This window comes from Labrus bergylta, chromosome 13 (assembly GCF_963930695.1).
Source record: "Labrus bergylta chromosome 13, fLabBer1.1, whole genome shotgun sequence".
NCBI classification, from domain to species: domain Eukaryota; kingdom Metazoa; phylum Chordata; class Actinopteri; order Labriformes; family Labridae; genus Labrus; species Labrus bergylta.
The window spans coordinates 29,591,051-29,611,643 of record NC_089207.1 but is presented as its reverse complement, the minus strand read 5'-3'; the positions used below and the strand labels follow the sequence as shown (position 1 = coordinate 29,611,643).

The 20,593-nt window shown below is 40.2% G+C and overlaps 1 protein-coding gene and 1 long non-coding RNA gene across 6 annotated transcripts in view; one reads left to right on the top strand and one right to left on the bottom strand.

Moving 5' to 3' along the window:
* The window catches only part of frmpd4 (FERM and PDZ domain containing 4), a 32,813-nt gene extending 19,010 nt beyond the window's left edge, over window positions 1-13,803 (bottom strand). For 2 of the 5 annotated variants that reach the window (XM_065961880.1, XM_065961882.1), the window contains exons 1-2: window positions 13,745-13,803; window positions 597-713 (exon numbers count right to left, since the gene is read on the bottom strand). In XM_065961880.1, the coding sequence (XP_065817952.1) occupies window positions 597-713; window positions 13,745-13,788 (161 nt within the window). In that variant the 5' untranslated portion in view covers window positions 13,789-13,803. Of the gene's footprint in view, window positions 1-114; window positions 259-596; window positions 714-8,833; window positions 9,087-13,744 lie in introns of those variants that run through there. The other 3 variants (XM_065961881.1, XM_020634482.3, XM_065961883.1) reach the window with 3 other exon arrangements.
* LOC136181249 (uncharacterized) overlaps window positions 1-17,417 on the top strand; it is a 47,490-nt gene extending 30,073 nt beyond the window's left edge. Inside the window, exon 3 of the long non-coding RNA XR_010667607.1 lies at window positions 13,842-17,417. This is a non-coding gene — a long non-coding RNA (uncharacterized lncRNA). The remainder of the gene's footprint in view (window positions 1-13,841) is intronic.
* The last annotated feature ends 3,176 nt before the right edge of the window (window positions 17,418-20,593 follow it).

Here is a 20,593-nt window from a genome sequence, read left to right as displayed (position 1 = left end):
GTGAGATTGTAATTTACACATCTCAAGTGTGAAAATTAAAGAAAAGCAAACAATCACTTGTTACATCAGAAAATGCCCACACAAACAGTATATAAAGAGAGAGTTTCCTTTTACCTGCATGTACAGATATCCAGGAGTGCCAATTACAGAGGATCAATTACGCTGCTAACACTATTAGCCCGCATCCTCTGAGGGCTCACGCAGACTCACGCATGAAAACACAGGTGGATTTCTTTCATCAGCTGCAGCAGCAGCGCACACACACTCTCCCAAAAGCTCTTTTCTGCATTTGGGAGACTGCATGAGGAGGGCTGTGGGTGTGTGAGTGTGTGAGAGAGAGCAGAGTGAGAGAGAGAGAGAGAGCAGAGAGAGAGGGAGAGAGAGAGAGAGAGCAGAGAGAGAGGGAGAGAAAGAGAGAGGGGTAGAGTGCGCAGCAGCAGCGGAGGGAACACACAATCAGTATTCTGAGCGCACAGACGGAGACAGTGTGGAGGCAGTGACGTGGCTGGAATAATCACAGGTTGGCAAAACGTCTGAAACATCTGGGATGAAGAAAAGGCCTCCCCCTCTGTTTTCTTTAAACACAGGGCACTCACTTGATGTAGCAGTCACGCCCCTCTCTATTGGTGCCCATGTCCCAGCCATTGGGGGGTCCCTGTGAAGAGCTCCAGGTCCCTGATGGGGGCGGCCAGCCTGAGGATTTGGTCCTGTGGCTTCAGAGGGAGAAAGGGAGGAAACACTTAGCGTGCATCTTTATATTTTAATAATTGGATTCATTCAAAAGCACTCCGAGCTCCATTATTGGAAACATCAGTGAATCTGATCTCAAGAGAGTTTTAGAATAATATTGAAATCATGATAGAAATAAAAGAGTTGTTGGCTGAGGCGATTCCACTCAAGTGATGAGAGATTCCAGCGTGATAAACAATGTCCCATAGCTACAGCTCACTCAGTGAATACAAATCAAATTAATTACATAAGCTGGACACACAGGCGGAGTTGTCATGCCTCACTCTTGTGCTTTGAGGGGCATGAAATTGGTTTTATTTTGAGATGTCAGCACATTCTTTATATAAAAAAAAGAGCTCAGAGGAATTTCCTTATAAAGTGCTTATTTGATTCGCTCAATGCCAGGACAATTTGATAAAGTTTATCAGACGATTCAACCAGCTATAACCACCATTCACACAACAATGACTCCGTGTTTTGTATGAAATGTCCATTTCAGCTGATTTTTCAGATTTTAGCAACAAAACTCGATCGGGGCCACTTTTCCTTTAAACTCTGCTATGTTGCGCTGCAGGTATTCAGAAGAATTGTAATTGGTTAAAACAAGTTCTCGTCTGTGTCTTTGTCCACAGCTCCTTGTCGTCCCTTTATCGCTGTCTTTGTGTCTACACACTGGTGATGCTCTGAAGTAAGTTATGTCACTTCAAAGGCTTGTCTGCCGTGTAACAGGGCTCTTCACATTCATTATTCAAAGCTCCTCTTTCTTTCCCTCTAAATGTTTCCCCAGTTACTGTACCAATGATAATAAATTGTGCTTGTATCTCCCTGAGAGTGTGTATGTGTGTTTGCCGTGTGGGTGTGCCTGCGCCTCTATGAGCCCACGTGTCCATTCATGAGACATTAATAAAATATTGCCGACTTGTCATCACGACGTAGAGAACGTGAGAGAAATGTAAGGCACTTGGCTGCAAATGAATGCAACCTAAGCTGAATTGTATTCACCTCCACTAACCAAAGAAACATACCAAAGTGCTACCTGATGCATTGAATCATATTTAATTCAGAAAATAACTGAAAATGTTACTATTCAATACAACATCTGGAAGTTGGTCCCCGAACACAGGATGCAATGGGATTTCTTTCCAAATATGCTCATGTGTTTGGGGGATATTAGTGTTTCCACATGGATATGGATTTATTTGACCCACAGTACATTAGCTGGGAGCTGGCCTCCATGGAGTATATTTAGAACACATTTCCTGCAGCTCAAATGATGTGTGTGGACACAACTGGATACTGTCTGGCACTGTTGGAGCAATGTTCACCCCATTGATGAGTCCTACTTGTGCACTCCATTTCAGCCTCTGGGATAAAGTTAACACCCATGCTAACATGTTTGATGTAGCAGATTTACCCGAATAAGTCAAGAGTTGTTATGCATCAAAGGCACCAGAATTTTAGCTTAAAAATATGTATTTCTCGATGGTAATCTTTTGTGCATGAAAACCACTTTAGCAAAGACATTACTGCAGAGATTTACAACGTATTAAAGCATTTTTTACTTACAGATTCAGACGCTTCACCTTCAAAATATGTTTCTGAACTGACACATTGTTCCCCAAAATCCATTTTCTGTCCCTCGGCCTTAGAGTCTCTGTATTAACAGCACAGTCATAGATAATGTGATCTTTGATTTCTTTTCTCTGCAAGCGGGAGCTGTGTTATGCCATTGAGTCGAGGCACTCCGGCACAAAGAGATGCTGAAAAGGTTGAGCCGCTGGTGGACAGTGAAACTGATCTTCCACAGCCTTCATTAATAAATGATGCCTTGCACAGTCACATCGGACTAAGTAATCAAGCGCCAAGTGGGCAAACCACGCTGCACAATTCATAAACAGGTTACCCAAGAGTCAGAGCGAGGACAATTAGGACACAAAGATGCAGGCAAATTATAAAAAGGAATTCTCCGAGGACAAATTGCACTTAATCTACAAAATGCATGGTGACTTTGTGTGTTTCTCTTTGGATTTGGCTTTCATTTCTACTCAGTAGTAAGCAAAAAGCTTTCTTCAACAGACAATCACAAGAAAGGGAGTAAATAAAATGACTCATAGTTCATAGAAATGAATGTTCACAACTTCATGCTACCACAGTAACGCACACCATGGACACACCATGGACTCAAAACATGATATTTTCTGGTTCTTCACCTGAAATATTCATTTTAATAGTCAGTGGAAGTTTCTCTCCACTTCTTCAGTGTGACTTTAATTTGAGAGATATAAGTTTTAATTGTGTCGGAGATGGGTAGAAGATCGCTTTGCAGGCCCTCATAAAAGTTGCATGAACAGTGATCCATGCTTTATCACAGTAGTTCACTTTCCCTCTCGTCTGTCTGAAAACAGGCGAGTTCATGGGGAGCGTTATGATGTGAAGGCTGCAATCCTGTACATGTAGCGACTAACTACGCATTATATACAAGCTGCAATGCTAAACTGGGAAGCAGACATTCCAACGTAGACACTCTCTCAGTTTGGTTGAATAATTTACATAGAGAGTCTCCTTTAGGGTCGGCTATATGAAACCACAGCAGGTTGCTACATTCACCTCACACTGAGAATTATTGAAGAAGACAAAATGTACCACAAGGTACTCAGAAAAGTATTTCCTCTGAGAAGTGTTGGCATCAATTTAAGTTTTACTAAAATGTATAAAACAAAGATGGATAGATGGATGGATGATGGATGGATGGATGATGATGATGATGGATGGATGGATGGATGGATGATGGAAGATGGATGGATGATGGATGATGAATGGATGGATAGATTGATGGATGGATAGATGGATGGATGATGGATGATGGATAGATGGATGATGGATGGATGATGCATGGATGGATGGATGGATGATGGATGGATGGGTGATGGATGGATGGTTTGATGGATGGATGAATGATGGATGGATGGATAGATGGATTGATGGATGGATGGATGGATGGATGGATAAATCATCATCATAGGAGCTTCTATATTAAAATCCTTTTTTACGATTGAGCAACATTTAGTTTAATAAATGTGAAGATCTTATTTTATAAATATTTAAGGATATTTCCTTGTTGTTGTTTTTCCACTGTGTACTGAGGCAAGACAAGGAAAATATATTGATATAGTACATCTCAAAAATAGGTTATTTAAAAGTTATTACAGCAAAATTCAACATATACAGCTAATATATAATAAGACAGGAGCTAAGATATAATGAGATAGATTTCAGATAAAGTGTCAACATTACAGTTTAGTGATACATAGTTAAAATAGGTATTAAGAGAAGATACTTTAATAAAAGGCAGCTGTAAACAGATGAGTCTTCAACCTTGATTTAAAAGAACCAAGAGTTTCAGCAGACCTGCAGTTCTCTGGGAGTTTGATCCAGATATACGGAGCATAGAAACTGAATGCTGATTCTACATATTTGGTTCTGACTCTGGGGACAGAGAGCAGACTGGTCCTAGATGACCTGGGTGGTCTTGATGTTATGTTATTTATCAGAATGCCATGAATGTATTTTGGCCCAAAACCATTCAATGCTTTATAGACCAACAGAACTATTTAAGATATGTTCTTTGATACACATTGGAGCCAGTGTAAAGACCTAATAACTGGGGTGATGTGATCTATTCTCTTGGTCTTAGTGTTCTGGATCAGATGCAGTATCTGATTTATTTTTTAGGCAGACCAAAGACACTGTAACAGTAAAAGTCCACTGAAGATAAACAGACCAGTTTCTCCTGCTGGGACATGAGTCCTTTCATGTTTGATGTTCTTCAGGCGATGGTAGGCCGACTTTTCTCAATGTGGCAAGTGGGTTGTAGCTGAGGTAAATTGTCCGCTCCAGACCGTGTTTCTTTGCTTCTCTTAACCTCACCGTGAGCGGAGAAGGACAGAGTCATGAGCATACAGAGCATGAAGGGCGGGTGACAAGCATAGACTGTTTAAAACATAGACATTGTCTCAATGATATCATCCAATAGTTAGGGGAATTTTGAAGCCCAATGATGGTGGTCGCCGTATTGAAAATAATGTCTCATCCTAACTCTATGTCAACCTAGAAACAGGAAAGAAGGTGGAGCTGAGGCAGGCCTTAAGCTTCCTGGTGAACAGCTACAACCTGCCTCCTTGTAGTCATATCAGTCAGGCCCCTAGTCAAGCATAACTCTTATCCGTCATAAAATCTTAACGGATGAGTTATACAAATATTCACACCCTCATACGGCGTGTGCTGGTACAGACATGAACTATTGAGAACGAAATAGGTTTTTGTACCAGGCAATAAAGAAGTTTAAATTCTGCTGTAAAAATAGGAATTTGAACATGGGGTGTTACATACCTTCGGGGGCTTTTGGAGCCAGCCTCAAGTGGACACTCAAGGAACTGCAGTTTTTTTGCACTTTGCATTGGCTTCATTTTTCAACGTGAGAGGTTGCCACTTGGTGATAAGTCAGACTTGTCAAGTCTTTGTTTACATTTTATTTTACCATTATAAGAATAAAATATAATTGTCCCTTTCCAAGTGAGACAGGGAGTGAGGTGTTTCAAGTAGGTCTTACATATTGAAGAGGCAGTGATGCTGCTTTCTCTGAGCTCTTGAATTAAACAGAGACATTTATGCAGAGCCACACCACTAATGTGATTCTGTTTGGATATGAAATCTGCCGAGTGACAGCAGATGAGGTGTCTACCTCCCGGGAGGAGGCTGGAAGTGGAGTGCAGTGGAGAAGTGGCTCAGGCAGAGACATACCTCGCTTTTAATCCTTTGGTCAATATGGCAGTTTAATAGAACATAGTACAACCTGCTTTTTTATATTGTGCTCTGCTTTTGATTCTATGCTATCAAGGATTTACAAAAAATACAAAGCTGTGCTATGCATGCTGAAACAATTTCTCAATGTTATGCTGCTCTACCATTCTATGACTACATGATTTTTTAATGCACTTACAGTAACATTGCATCGAACAAAAACCCCTTTCATATGAAGCAAACAAAAACACATTTAGACAACCCAATTAATACTCAGTCTTATTGAAATGAACACAGTAACACTCACTTCAGAATAAGAGTCTATTTCCCATATTATACCAACTGAATATTGCATTTCTGTGTTTGTCTTTGGAAGCACTGATATTGTTGCCATGGGCAACAGCACTATCCTGAGCAGCTCTCTGTTGCCTTTATATAGAAAGGTTTTTTGGTTAGTTAATCTCCTCTGAGTGGGAATAATACCGCATCTGGGAAACAGCCCACCCACTACGATCCTGCTGCTATTTTGCAGAGTGTAACTGAGCCTCACAGCCCCCCTGACTCTAGTTTACCTGTTTAACAGCTGAACACAATTATCTGACTGAAGAAATACTGCTTGATAGTCTGCTGCAGTACTTACAACAAGATATACAGGGAATATATCATACATTTCTCATTACACTAAATGTTAGCTCTTCTTCACTTGAGGCGGAATTTCTAATTTTTATTAGGATTTAGAAAAATAGACCCCCCCCCCTCCAAAAAAAAAGGAAGACATCTGAATTTTCTGTTTTTCATCCTGATTTCATTATTACTCTGCATTTTCCCGAGGCCTCCTTCGCTCCACATTGCTTTATGTAAAACATTAACCAAATATAGTGATGAACTAAACCCGTGGGCACTGAACTGGACTTTCATTCTCCTTCACCTCATTGTGTTACTCGCTGCCTTTATGCTAAAAGCTCTAAAGGAAAGAACAAAACAAATGGTTGCCTGAGACCTCGTCCACAAGCCAGCTGGCTCCCGTTTCTGACCTGGAGCCATTTCTGATCCACCAGAGCTTCTGATGCAAACAGCTAAAGAATGACGGATCTTTTGCTCTTTGCCTACTCTGATGAACATTTAGGCTAATCAATTTGTGTCCGGACCAGTGATTTCCTGTGCGAAAAAAAAAGTTTGCAGGCAAAATATAATGAACAACTGCTCCCATAATAGATTTTTTTTAGTAACGCGGTCAGGATTGAAGTCGCGCAGTCCGGCTCGATTTTCTTTAACTGCAAAGAACTCTGTGTTCAACTCTGAGGAAAAATCTCACCATCCAGAAAATCATTTCTATTCATGCATTTAATGAACGCATCTATCCGTTATATAAGGGCAACTAAAAATAGTTGCATACAAGAACAAATCATATACAACTTTTGTAAATTCTGCTTTAAAATTGCCTACACAAACAAACAGTTTATGAACCTTATTGGGTCAGGCAATCATTGCATGACCGTTCATTCTTTCTCTATTAATACATGATGTTCATGCTCAATCTCTCCACAGTTTTGTTACAGACAGACACCTGTGGGATAGAAAGTGTGGCCACTCTTCAAGCTAAAGCGAAAGTTTGACAAGGAAAGCTTTTAACACTGAAACTACTCTGGTCAAAACTTCTAGCTGTTTTTTTGACAATCAAAGAAACAGAGTTAGGGTTAACAAAAGAAAAATCTACCGCCCTGAAATGCTTGTTAGATTTAAACCCAACAAAGAATGAAGAAAACAAAAGCTTTTTTCCTCCTACATCAGACACATCTGGGAGTGTATCAAGTCAGGAGGAAGGGACAATTAAGGAAACCTCTTCCCCTTTTTAGTACATTTCTAAAAAAAACACAGTCTCTCTCTGTAAAGTGTAACATCAGCCTTGGCAAAACAGCATCCTGCTGACTTAAATTCCTGTTGGCAGCTGAGAGGGAGGACACACACATGCTCACACACACACACACGCACACACACACACACACGCGCACACAAAAAACGCCTGTGTAGCAGTGGTAGCGCATAATCAGGGAGAGCACTGTGTGGTGTTATTAACAGTGACAGGAGCAGTGACATTGGGGGTCCAGTGGGAGACGCATCAAAATGCTGCCATGGAGGGACACTAAGTGGCAAACAAGGGTCCTATTATCTGATGAAATGTCACTGCTACCTGCCGACTTTAAAAATAAACTTTTATTTGCATGCAATAAAAAAACATCATGAAATAAAAAGTGAAATACTTTTAATAAATTAAAATGTCATAATAAATATTACAAATAATATTCTTTAAATGCAGGTGTATTCTATTGATGGCTCATGAGTGAATCTAAATGTTCTAAATGTGTATACCTTCAGCACATACAGTTTCTAATTTCATAGTTCCCTCTTATGATCAGCTGTTCCTGTCACCAGTGGTGTGTGGTGTTTCTGATGGAGCCAAATCCTCTAGGAGGATTACTGTCCACTGGGGCACACCAACTCAATCTAGCAGACCTATGGGTGCATGAGGTGAGGAGTCTGCCCCGGAAATAGACAAATTCCTGGGGAGTGATTTAAAAAAAAAAATATATATAGTTTACATATACTTCACAAAGTTCACATCATTTAGTCTCTTACACTAAAATCCTTCAAATTAAGTCAGTGAGAATGACATTTTAAACTTACATGATTTGGTTATTTTTCTGTTTTGTTGTTATTTTAATCTTTTTATCCCAAAATTGTCTGACAGTGTTCATTCTTCTGCTGGCCTCATTAAATAAACACTATATGTAATGATTCAAATAACAGAGACTGATCATGCTCTTTAACTCGTGTAGATTTTGTGTTTGTCCCCCAAAAATAATGTTTCATAATGACTCAAAACTTAACTGTAAATTGGTTCTTGATTCCCCTTTCAGCCTTTAACTGACATGATTTCAAATCAGACCAATGTAGTGGATGTTTGCAGTGTTACACTACATATGTTGTACCATCGTACCATCACAAATCATATAAAGCAACTAACGCGTCCGCTGCTGGCAGTGTAAGACATTAGTGAACTTAAATACATGAACCCCGCATCAGCTCCATGCGTACACCCCCTCTCCCTTCTCCCTCACTCGCTTATTCATCTCCCATCATACATGACTGCACAACTTGCTCTCTTGAGCAATCGATAACTCAGCATTTTTAATCAACATGTGATTCCAGTATTCCAACTGAATAGTCGCTTTCGGTGTCGTGCCTGACACACAAGACGCCACCTACGTGACACACACTGAGGCAGGCAAACACACGGACTCACCCTGACAGCTTTGGCATCTTCACAAAGCTGAACACATCCATGTGTACAGGAGACAGCAGTCAAGGCTACAAATCTAACATCTACTTCACTCCGGCTCCATTGTCCCAACAGTCTTCGTCTGTGTGGAATAAATAATTCAGGGGAAAAAAAAAGTGGAGCTTCCACAAGTCAGGTGGAGAGATTAGTCCTGTTGTCTGCGCTTCTGCATGGCTGAGTGATTGCTGTGTCCTCGCCTTGGCAGTGCAAATCCACAGCCCATGGAAAAGGATCTGGCAGAGCAGCTTCCCCCCCGGTTACATGCCTGTGTTAGCTGCGTTAAGCCACCTTCATTTAATTTCCATCGCGGTGGAATGATGTGCGGGAAGCAGTAACAACAGCTTTGGAGGGAGGCAGCGAGAGCCCAAGCCAGAGGAAGAGAAGAGCGAGGGAGGAGAGGGAGGGACAGGGGTGGTGGTGGGAGATGAGAGTGGAAGAGAGAGGAATGTGAGAGGATGCTGTGTGTGTGTTTAAGTGTGTGCAATGTGTGTGTATGATGAGCCAAAAGAATTACTACAGAGGGATGCAGCTCGCTTCCAAGAATTCCCCAAAGGCTAACCTCATCAATCTTCTAACATGAGGAGGGTTGATGGGAGGGATGATATGACAGAGGCACACTGCATGATGTGCTCATCATGGGAGTGCAAAGAGGAGCAGTGGAAGCAGCTGGACAGACAGTACCAACAACACAAACACACACTGAGCTTATGGACTCGCCATGTGCTCAAATGGATGCAGATAAAAAGAAGTGGGTTTGTGTGATGAACTGATGCCTGAAGGGATGAGAAGATGCTCCTCTGTTTGCTTTCTGTACTCACATTATGTGATTCATCGTGCTTCAAGTCGTGCTTAACAGATGCTTTGAGTTTATTTTATTTTTTTCTTTGGGATATTTCTTTTGATTGAACAACATCTCCAGAGATCTTGTCATATCTCTCTCCCAGATGAAAACAGATAATCTTACATTCAGGACTCCCTGCTGCACTTTAATCAGGCTTTAAATGCAAAGAAAATTGATACATGAGCAAACGAGTATTGAAATAAAGAAATTCAAATAAATCAGATAAAATATCAAATAAATGACGTGTCTATTCCCTTAATCGGAAGAATCATAAATCAAACACCATAGATGAGGCAACTCTGTTGAAAAATACTCCCATGAGGCAATTAGCCTCGCCTCTGATCCGAGGAGGTTTGATATTTCTTCCTGTGTCGCAGACAGCTTTGATAAAAGGAACTTGCCCACAGTAAAACAGACAATTTACCCTGATGTGTGATGTGCTTACAGGAAACCACAGCTAGACAAAGCTAGTGAAGCCTTTTACATAAAGTAGCATCTCCAAATGTTAAAATATAGATTTAAATACAGCTTTTTACTGTCATCGGTAAATGAAGCTCAAAATGTCAATTAACTGTAAAACATCCAAAAAACCTCTAGCTGAAAATAATACAAATCAAAGGGCTAAAGGATACCTGCTTATACTCAGCATGAATCTCTGCTAGGCCCTTGACAGAACAATAAACAGAGTAATCAATAAAATGTCAGATGCTAATGGATAAATAAATACAAATGCACAGGTACAAACACTAGTTGGGGAGTTTCAAGCTACGATTTGTTATTGCTTCCCCAGTGGAGTAGCAGCCATCCCATATTAAAATGCCACAACTTATAAGGCTCTGTAGGGTGAGTCAATGTGCCTTTGCTGAGAGTGATACATGCAATAAAGAACGATGTCGCTTCCACTCAGGCTCAGGCCTGTTTTTAGCTGCGGAAAGGATGCAATAGATGGATAAAAAGGTGAGGCTGAGATTGTCCCTGACAGATTTAGGATTTGACTTAAAAATCTCTAAAGGGAAATGGTTTCAAAATGAAGTGAATCATCATTATGTTAATCACTTTCTGAAAAAAACAATAGTTTTGTGTGATGACACATCCCTGAGAAGGAACAGGGGGTCTGTTTTTGTGGAGTACACACAAGACATGGAGGCTGCAACAATGATGCGAGGAGAACATGTCTGACAAAATGCTTCAAATGCAACCTCTGTGTCCTGTGGCAGGAGGATTGAGAGACTCAGCGTATTCTGGACAGTAATGTTTGTCTGTGTGGGCTTGCGGCCCAGAGGCCAACATGAGTGGCACAGGATATTAGGGTCAAACAGGAGCGAGGTCTAAGGAGACTACAAAAGAAGCTTTGACCGATAAAACCCTGCTGCCCTGCTGATCCCTAACTCTCCTCTCTGAGACCCTTTTAAAACAGCTGATTTCATTCATTCTGGCACACTTGGCCACTTAAAACCCAGCAGTGCTCATATTTTGCAAATCCTACCTTTGAATCAGATTGCCTGCCTTAAAAGCAGTGCATCACCAGTACGCTAAAATTGCTTACCATGCTAGATAACAAGGGCATAAATGCATAATGCTAAAACGCGTCAAACAGAGGTTTTAATCAGGGAATGTCCTGACAATGTTCTGCTGAAGATTGAGCAGCATTATGGACAGCCGTGTGCAGTAGAGTGATGTGACTTTGTAGCTTTTACTGCCCTCTGATCCCAACTTAGCATTAATGGCCCCTGGAACTCAACCAGATGTGTGTCAACAACCACAACAGCAAACTGCCCTCAGAAAAATACAAAACACAACCCTCTTATCTGCAGTGTTTGTTCTGTTGGTCTGTCTGCGTGCCTCTGCCTATGAGCCACCTCACTACTTTCACTTTCACAACTTGTTAGTGCGGCACAAATTACGCCTGTGCCACGGCTGATTTATTCAGTGCATTAAACAGCTTTTAGGAGGGAGTTTAAAGATCTGAACGCAGTTTGGCCATGAATATTCAGCATTGTGACTAATTGGGATAAGTAGTGAAGTGTTACCTGGCAGAATTATGCTACGCTTTAAAAAGATTACCGATTTGGTTCACCGGTTTAAATACACCTGCTGATAAAGTTCAAAGTGATACTTAAAGGCTGTAGTCTACCTTGTGTGAGGTAAATGATAAAACATAAAGGGGATACTAAAGATGCTCTAAACCTACAGATCCGTATGCTTGTGTTTTGTTGAGCCTATAACACTTGCTCCTATAGGTCATTCCCAGGTCATGTTTAATACACCCATTCATCTTGAATATTCCCTAAACCCTGTTCTCTTCAGGCCTCTCCCATCTTTCAGGAGACTGGATGTATCATAAATGTTGAACAGTCTACCTACAACATATTTAGCCTTAAAAACCAGACAAAATTTGCAAGCTCATGTTCTATTCACCCTGACAGATGTATCTGGTCTTCTCCCATTCAGACATGTTTCCATCAGTCCTGATTCAGGTCAGGCCAATTACAGCCCTTTATCAAATTTAGAGAGGACCATTAAGGCATTTTTGTAAACAACCAAGATGGCTGCTGCTGCTGCTGACATAACATGTTCTGAATCAGCTACTGCAAAAGTAAAATATATGCTGAATGGAAGTTGAACTTGTGTACAATGGATGAGTGTTAACAATATTGTACATCATGTAATGGCAAAAAAAACTGTGAATCACGTTTTAATTAAAAGCCCTACAGGAGGCTGGATCTAGCCACCTAGCGTAGCATCCTACCACTTATGTTTAGCTGTGCTAAGGTTATATTTTTGGGGAGTTTCAGCCAATTGATAACAACTCTTTATTATAACAATTTAACTAAGGAGCTCAAGACAAAGTTTCATGTGTGGTCGGGCTTTGAGTCAAACTGCAACTGTTTTATTTAACATGTTCTCATGAACTGTCTTCCTCTTAGTACTAGCTTAGTTCAGGTCCAGCTAATACTGTCTACCTAAGTGAATTATTTATTGTTCTACTAGACAATAACTACTGTACATAGGCCCAGCTGACATTTTAAATTGTCACAATGGTGGGTATAGTATCATTAGTGTCATCTAAACCTTATTTATACTTTGTGTTGAGCCTCCAATTCAATGGTAATCTAGTTAACTGGGGTGGGGGTGGGATTGGGGGGGTGCTCTGAAACTGTAATGAGCTGAGAGTGTGATTGGACCTAAAAAGATGTTGATCAGTATTTACTATTTGTACATGTTTGCAACCCTATGTGCACATAATTAGCCCTCAAACATTAAGACTGATTTTCATCATTAAAGTTTTAGCACATGGAAGCAAAAAGTTGCCACATGCTCGCCTCAAGCCCAGTGATTGAGCATGCATGACATCTTGAGACTTGATCTGGTTAATTTAAATTTAATTTAGCCACCAAAATGATTGCTCATATACTTGAAAGATTTACCTACTGAGAAATGTTTAAAAATGCAGCTGGACAAAGGGTAGTCTATGTAGAAAATTAAATGCTTTTAATTTTCGTTCCATCCACCATCTACAGTATGGTCCATACCCATGCAACACTGAAGTTTCTGTTTAGTTTCTCCATAACAATACATTGTTTTCAGAATGCTGTCGCTCAGGTACAGTCAGGGTACAAAAGAACTGTTATTTTCAAAAGAACTGCTTTTCTAAGAAAGCTTCAAGGATTCAATTGAATCTCAGAAGAAAACCTTCCTATTCCCACAGAAACATGCAATAAATGATCCCTTCAATGTAGCGGCAAAGAAAAAGATGAGTAATCCATGACCTTCAGTCAGCCTCTGCATGACATAAATAACGTTAGCTTAATCAATTCCTTGTTTTGCAAAAGCCATGACTGAATGAATCATGAATTCTAATTAATGTAAAGGCTGAATTGGAAAAAAATCAAACACTTTCAAACCTTCTACCTTTACACTGATAGATGGTCTCAGCAATCCAAACTCTTGTTTTGTACAATAAATACCACCAGTGCACTCACAGTTATGACAGCTCTGACTGAATAATAAAGTAAGCACAGCACACTACTCACTGAATGACAGTGAAGATGCCGAGTTCATTGTCGTCTGGGTCCATTGCTGATGACAAGTCTTTAATGCAGTGCTTGTTTCTCTTTTATTCCTGTCCAGGCCTTTCAACACTCATTCACTGGTGTGTGCTCCCGTCTTACCTCCTGCCGCCAAACTTTCTCCGTGTTTGATTTGGACTTTCCATAGGCAAGTGAACTTGTCTGACTAAGCCATTCAGTTGTGATCACACACAGCACCCCTGCCCAAGTAGTGAGTGTCCAGTGCCCTGGGGGAGGAGACAGAGCCCGTCGCTTCTGCCTCAGTAATGAAACAACATCACATTCCGGGCCAGTGCATCAGAAAATACAGAGGGATCAATGCCCAAACAGCTGGACTCCAATGAGTGGCTGCACTCGTAGAGGCTGCCCGTCATGACAAACATGCTCTGTTTGGGTGAAGTTCACTCGTGACGTTCGATTCAAATGTTAATAGATGGAATAAGACATGTTTGAGTTTTAGAGTGCTTTGTCTTGATGGTGTCATTTACAACATGTCAGCACACAACCAAATTGCAGTATCTGAAATATGAATCTGATCCCTGTGAGAGGCATTTGGAAATGGCATGTGTTTTATCATCCATGAGAGCTTAAAAATTAAGCTGCTACTGTAATCCAAACTCTATCACTCTCTGCCTGCCAACTGTCACCCTTATCAGAGCCAAACCTAAATCCTATATAAACCAGGAATTAAATCTTAACCTAAATGTTGCAGGATGGCATCAGGTATTATTATAATATTTGATTACAATTGCTGAGTGTTTTATACATTAAATTCCAGCTCTTCATAGTACATTTGTAATGTTATATCTGCACTAAATTCAATGTATTAAGAGTCCTAATGTTTTTTTAGGACATTTTCTCTGAAATCCAAGGCCCTTTAACATCATGATAGTTCACGCTGGATTATGCCATGCAGACTCTTTCATGCATGAATGGCATACAAAGTCTTTCATTAGTTATGAACTGAGGCACGTGTCTATGCCTCTGCAAGCAAATAGAACTGCTTGCATAACACATCTCCTGCCATGTAAACACAGCAGGCTATGACAAACTCTGAAAGTTTAGCTCGCTATGTTACAACCCCATTGGAAGAGAAAGTCCGATTTCTTGCTACAATTTTCCAATAATAAGTGCACCGTCAAACGGAGCACACTTTCTTTGATGCACGTACAGTACAGTAGCTCAGCAGGGCCATATGGCCACAATGGTGCAATGCGTGAGGTTAAAGCAGACAAAAGCAGACCTTTCTGTGAGATAAATACTGCACATGAATCCATCCAATCATGTGGCCTGACACCCGCCCCTGGGCCACAGTGCGCTGCATCAGTGGCCTGTTTTTTTCCGTGACACACAGGGCACATCACTTAGAGCGGGGCTGTTCAGAGTGCAATAACCCTGCACAGTGTATACAAAGTGAGGATCACGTTTAGCATGATGTCTTGGGGTCACAACAGAGATGATTTAAGAGGGTGATGATAGGTCGTGTGTGTTCTGAGACTCATCTGAATTAATGTGCTGTTCACTGTGTGTGGGGGAACAATAAAACAAAGCTGCATGCTCTTTTACAAAAAGCTTTGACAGGTTTTAAGACTGCTGAGTATGTTTTAAAAAATTGGTTTGAAACACGGGTGAATGGCACCAAAACAATCCCAAATTTTTTAAACAATAAATAATTAATAATGACTAAAAAAGGAAGCTAAACAGGTTGCAACATTCATATAGCAAAAGACACTGTTACGTCAGTCAGATTTGTTCCTCACACAACAACAAGGAAGTGACTTTTTCATGACTTTATGGAGCAGAACAAACACAAGATGCACTCATTTGCATAAAATGATGAGAGTCACTCCATGCAGAACAGGAAAACTCATATTAATATAATAAGAGCTGCTGCTTGGGCCTCACTAAAGGTTACACAAGTATTTGGAAAAAACATTGAGTGCATTTACAGCAATAATGCCAGTTAAACTATTTGACTACAAATCTATACCAGAATAATTACCCTTTTTTTGGCCATCACATAAGAATGACGAATAGGCAATTCATCACAATCTATTTAACAAATTAGAAACTGATTAACAAAGTTGGACACAGCAATTGCCCTCATTAAAGTCTGAAAGGTGTTCTGGCTGTTTAAATCATTAACATGAAGGTGCACTATTTAATGAAACTGCTTCTTTCACTGTATCTTTGCTCATTACATTTTCTAGGGCACAATTAACAATCAGCAAAGTGGAACACAAACGAGCCCAACAGGCATAAAAAACAATTGTCCTAATAAACCAGTAAATATACTTATACCCCTAGACAGGAAGTACACAGAAGTCAATGGCAGTCAATGAGATCCCAGGATATCACATTCCTCAAACCAGATAGCCACTCTCGTGTCAACACACTACAGAAGCTCCGCCCTGCTAGCCTGGGAGGATAGGATTCACAGCATCCAGCAATTATCTGTAATGTGGGAAAAAAATCAATGTGCCCATGGAAAGCTGCTAAGGTCACCAAGCCGGCATTGCTGCTTAAATCAGAAGCTCAGTGTTGCTGCAGGCTGAGCTCAGAGCCTCTCAGGAGGCATCTGTGAAGACACGCATCACTTGTAATGCCAAAGATTTCTTTAATCATGGACTGACGACGCGGAATAAAGTTTTGCATGTGTTGTCATCTAAAATAATCTATTAATGCAGATGTAAACTTTCATTTTTCAAAGGAATCTTTTCACAGAATTAAATTCTTGGTTTATAGTCTGTACAGTACGCTTGCTACAGACAATGCTGACTTTAATGTACTTTTTCTTATAGGTAGTTATGCATATATTTTCAGCTAATTAAATGTATTTTGATTCGAAACAATGTTTTCATACTTAAACCTGAAAGCCCACCCCCAATAAAAATAATTTTACTGACCTTTGCACAGTTAACTTGAAAGAACATACTGTAGGTTCTACAATCTATACAGATGTAGTTACAGTTCGGATTTGCTCTACTAGTTTCTCTATGATATAACACAGATGGGTGGAGCTCATGTTCAAGTCCTAAATATCCAAATGGCTCATCGTTGAACATACAGTAACTGTCAATCAATTTTAAATGAAATTAGACTTATAAAAACCGCAGACTCACCTCTGTTGCTCTTGTTTTTGGTCCAAACTTGTGCCAACATAAATTTCATTTTCGCCTGTATTGTCAGTTTCCATGTCTCCTCTCTCAGGTGGACACACAGCTAATGGCCGGCAAGCTTCAAATATACCCTCTTTGTGGGTTAGAAGATCCCAGCAGCACTGAAAGGGGAGGGGAGGCCTCCTTGAAACATTGATAGTCTGGTGTAAATTCTATTAACAGCAAAGGGATATTCAGGAGAATGAAAAATCAATACCTTGTGGCCAGTAATATTTGAAGGATTGGGCTGAGTGGAAATGTGAGATGGCACGGCCAGGCCCTGACGCAGAGTCTGCTTCTGTAAGTGGTTAATCACGTGCTTATCTGACATCCAGATTGCATTTTCCTCTCACCATTCTTCCCATTTTCCCCTTTACTTTAGAGAAGATGTGCGATCAAATTTAAGAGATGGTAATCAGAATAATAATAGCAGTGGACAATCTGATAAACCTGCACTCTAATAAAGGGGTTTGAAAGCAGTGTTCTGTCGTTACATCTGTTTTACACTTCTAAAACAGGGTGGCACACATGAGCCATACACATGTTTGAATCTTAGACTGTGCACTAGCCTGGAAATGATAGGGTGTCTGCGATGACTCAGAGTTCAAATTTAGTATTTCTGCTGTGTTAAAGTGAACCATACCATTCTGTTGAGATGTCAAATAAGGAGAAGGAGACATACAACAAAATGATGCAATCAAAACATATCTCCCACCTACACACAATTCTTCTTAAAATTATATAATTTCATATAGCTGCCATTGGAGACAGAACTAAGCCATTTACATTATAGCTTATTGGTGTTATTTCTCAACATCTTCACACTAATGCCGGGGAAAAAGGTGTCATAAACACAATGGCATGTGCAACACTTTCAAAGGTGCTGTTTCACTCTCTTTAGCTGGCCTACGAGGACACATTGTCTTTTTAATGTGTATAATCCAAAGTTTAGAACAACAACATGCCATTGGCTTCTTGCACTAAATCTGTGCTCTTGCTCAACAGCTCTCCAGCACAGACAAGTGACAGAGATGAGGCACTGCACGGCTGTGCTAAGAACAGTAAGTCTGATAAAGCAGTGTCATGTATGATGTACCGAGCTCTTCGTATGTAGTACTTTGTCTATGTTTTGTTGTACAAAAAAAATCACATCATATGTAGTGCATGTAGTGAAAATCACTTCAAAAAGTTCAGTTTTCAGTTATAAAATTTTGAAAGGCAAATCCTTACCATTGTTGAATTATAGTTTGTATTTGTGAGGGACCAAAGAAATGGGTGAGGTGTTCAAAAATGAATTGTTTTAATTCAGTTGTGAATAATTGACACACAAAACACAAAAATAGAAAATCAATAAAAATCAAAAGAGGCCAACTTAGCAAGAAGCGCTAGAGCAACAGCATAAAACATAACTTAACTAATGTAAACTGACACAATGATGGACTAGTCCAAGAAATCTCTGACAGAATGCACTGTAAAAACAAAAAGTCATGATAACGTAAAATTCTAAGTTAGATTTACTTCACGTCTATGAAAATGTTGTGTTAACTCAATATTATACGTTTATGTCACCTCAACTTATTGAAAGTTTTACAACTTTGAAAAGTAATTCATATTAACTTAAAAAAGGCGAGCTCTGTTTTCGTTTGAGAGGAGTATCTCTCTTACCTCGGTGCAGCAAGGGGGTTTGGGGGATGTGGATGGAGATGGAGATGTACCTGTGCTGGGCAGTGAATCTGAACGTGCTCTTTTGTAATCTGGAGAGTGGCTGGATTTCCTGGTTTTCTTGGTGAGTGAAGTTGCTACGCTCATGATGCTGGGTCCTTTGGAACAGTGGTCAAAAAAGTCGTTGAAGTCGTCAAAACGAATTTTGATTTGCCCCCCTGGGGACAAATAAAGTTTTTTGAACTGAATTGAATTCAAAAACAATTCTCCAGGGGGTCCAGGTGTACACCAAGAAGTTCAGTCTCTACGCCAAAGCCTTGAATTCAGCCAGGAACAACTTCCCACAGACTCTGTCAACAATATAACTTTCCACCGCATTCAGCATCTTGGACCGAAAAACAAGACAGAGGGAAACTAACAACATACAAGAGGAGAGGGGGGCTGCTATGTGTGAACCATAACCAGTCACCTCCAATTATTTTTGGGGAGTTGCAAATTCTTGATATGGATGAAAATAAATTGTGAAAAAATGATGGTTCATCAGAGTTTGGGCCATACAGATGACCTATTGTTAATGAACTGTTGTTGATATTTATGATAACAAAACGTCCTTCTGGGTATGTGATTGTGGTGTTGTGAACAAAAGACACTGAGTTTGTGTGTGAGTGCAGGTGGGCATGGTTATCTTTACAGGCAGCCCATGCAGAGTCATCCTTGTAGAGATCAAAGGTCATGCAAGAACCTCTAGAATAACAAGATGTTTATAGGGTTAGGGCCAGTTATCCTAAAATCCTCCATTCTTCCATTAAATAGTAACAGCTTGGATGTGGAATCCCACACAACACAAATTCATTTATGCACAAGACACATCTAATATTTAGATGAGATGGTCTCTCATCAGCCTCCCTGAGACCGGGAGGAGTCTTTCCCTCTTTCCCTCTTTCCCTCTTCTCTACCGTCAAAAGCCGTAAAAAGAGCAGAAATTAACAGCAAAATACAAAAGCAAATATTGATGATTTTATTGCAGTGTGTACATTTTGGCCATGAAGGTGTCCAGAGGATATACATAAAAAAGACTAATGCAATCAAATCAACTTTGTTAGTCTTTCACATTTCAAAGACTCTAATCACCATTCAACTAATAACCTTGCATTTAAAGGGTTACAATCCTGAAAATTATTTAATGTTTGGTAGTTTTGAGTCGGAAGTTGTTTACCTTCACAGCAGAAAAATATATATACATTTGAGGAGGGCACAAGGGTTAATGTTCCAGCAGTGGTGTTGTTTTACCTTGATATACTACATGCTACATGCTACACAACTCCTGGTACAGGCTCTTGTGATATCACGCATCGACTATTGCAACTCTCTACTGGCAGGTACATGCACTATCAAACCCCTGCAGATGATACAAAATGCAGCAGCACGACTGGTCTTCAACCTTCCTAAAAGAGCACATGTCACTCACCTGTTCATCTCCTTACACTGGTTCCCAGTTACTGCTCACATCAAATTTAAAACTCTGCTGCTCGCTTACAAAACAGACACAAAAACGTCTCCTCCTTACTTTAACTCTCTCATCCAGGTCTACACTCCCTCCCGCCCACTATGCTCTGCCAATGAAAGGCGTCTGATCCAACCTTCACAACAAGGTCCTAAGTCTCTGACTAGACTCTTTCCACAATTTCCCAGTTTAGGATCAATAAAGTAATTCTATTCTATTCTATTCTATTCTATTCTTCTCCTCTGTCACCCCTGGTGGTGGAATGAACTACCAAACTCCATTTGATCTGCAGAGTCCCTCTGCACCTTTAAGAAAAAGCTAAAGAGCCAGCTCTTTCATGAATACCTACTAACTTAATGATGATGGTCTCCATATTATTGATGATGATGATGGTTGTGACGATGGTTTTTGTTTGATAACGACGACTTATAAGATGGTTTCTATACTGATTAGAGCTCTCAAGAACTGCCGTCAATGTTGTGCTTTGCC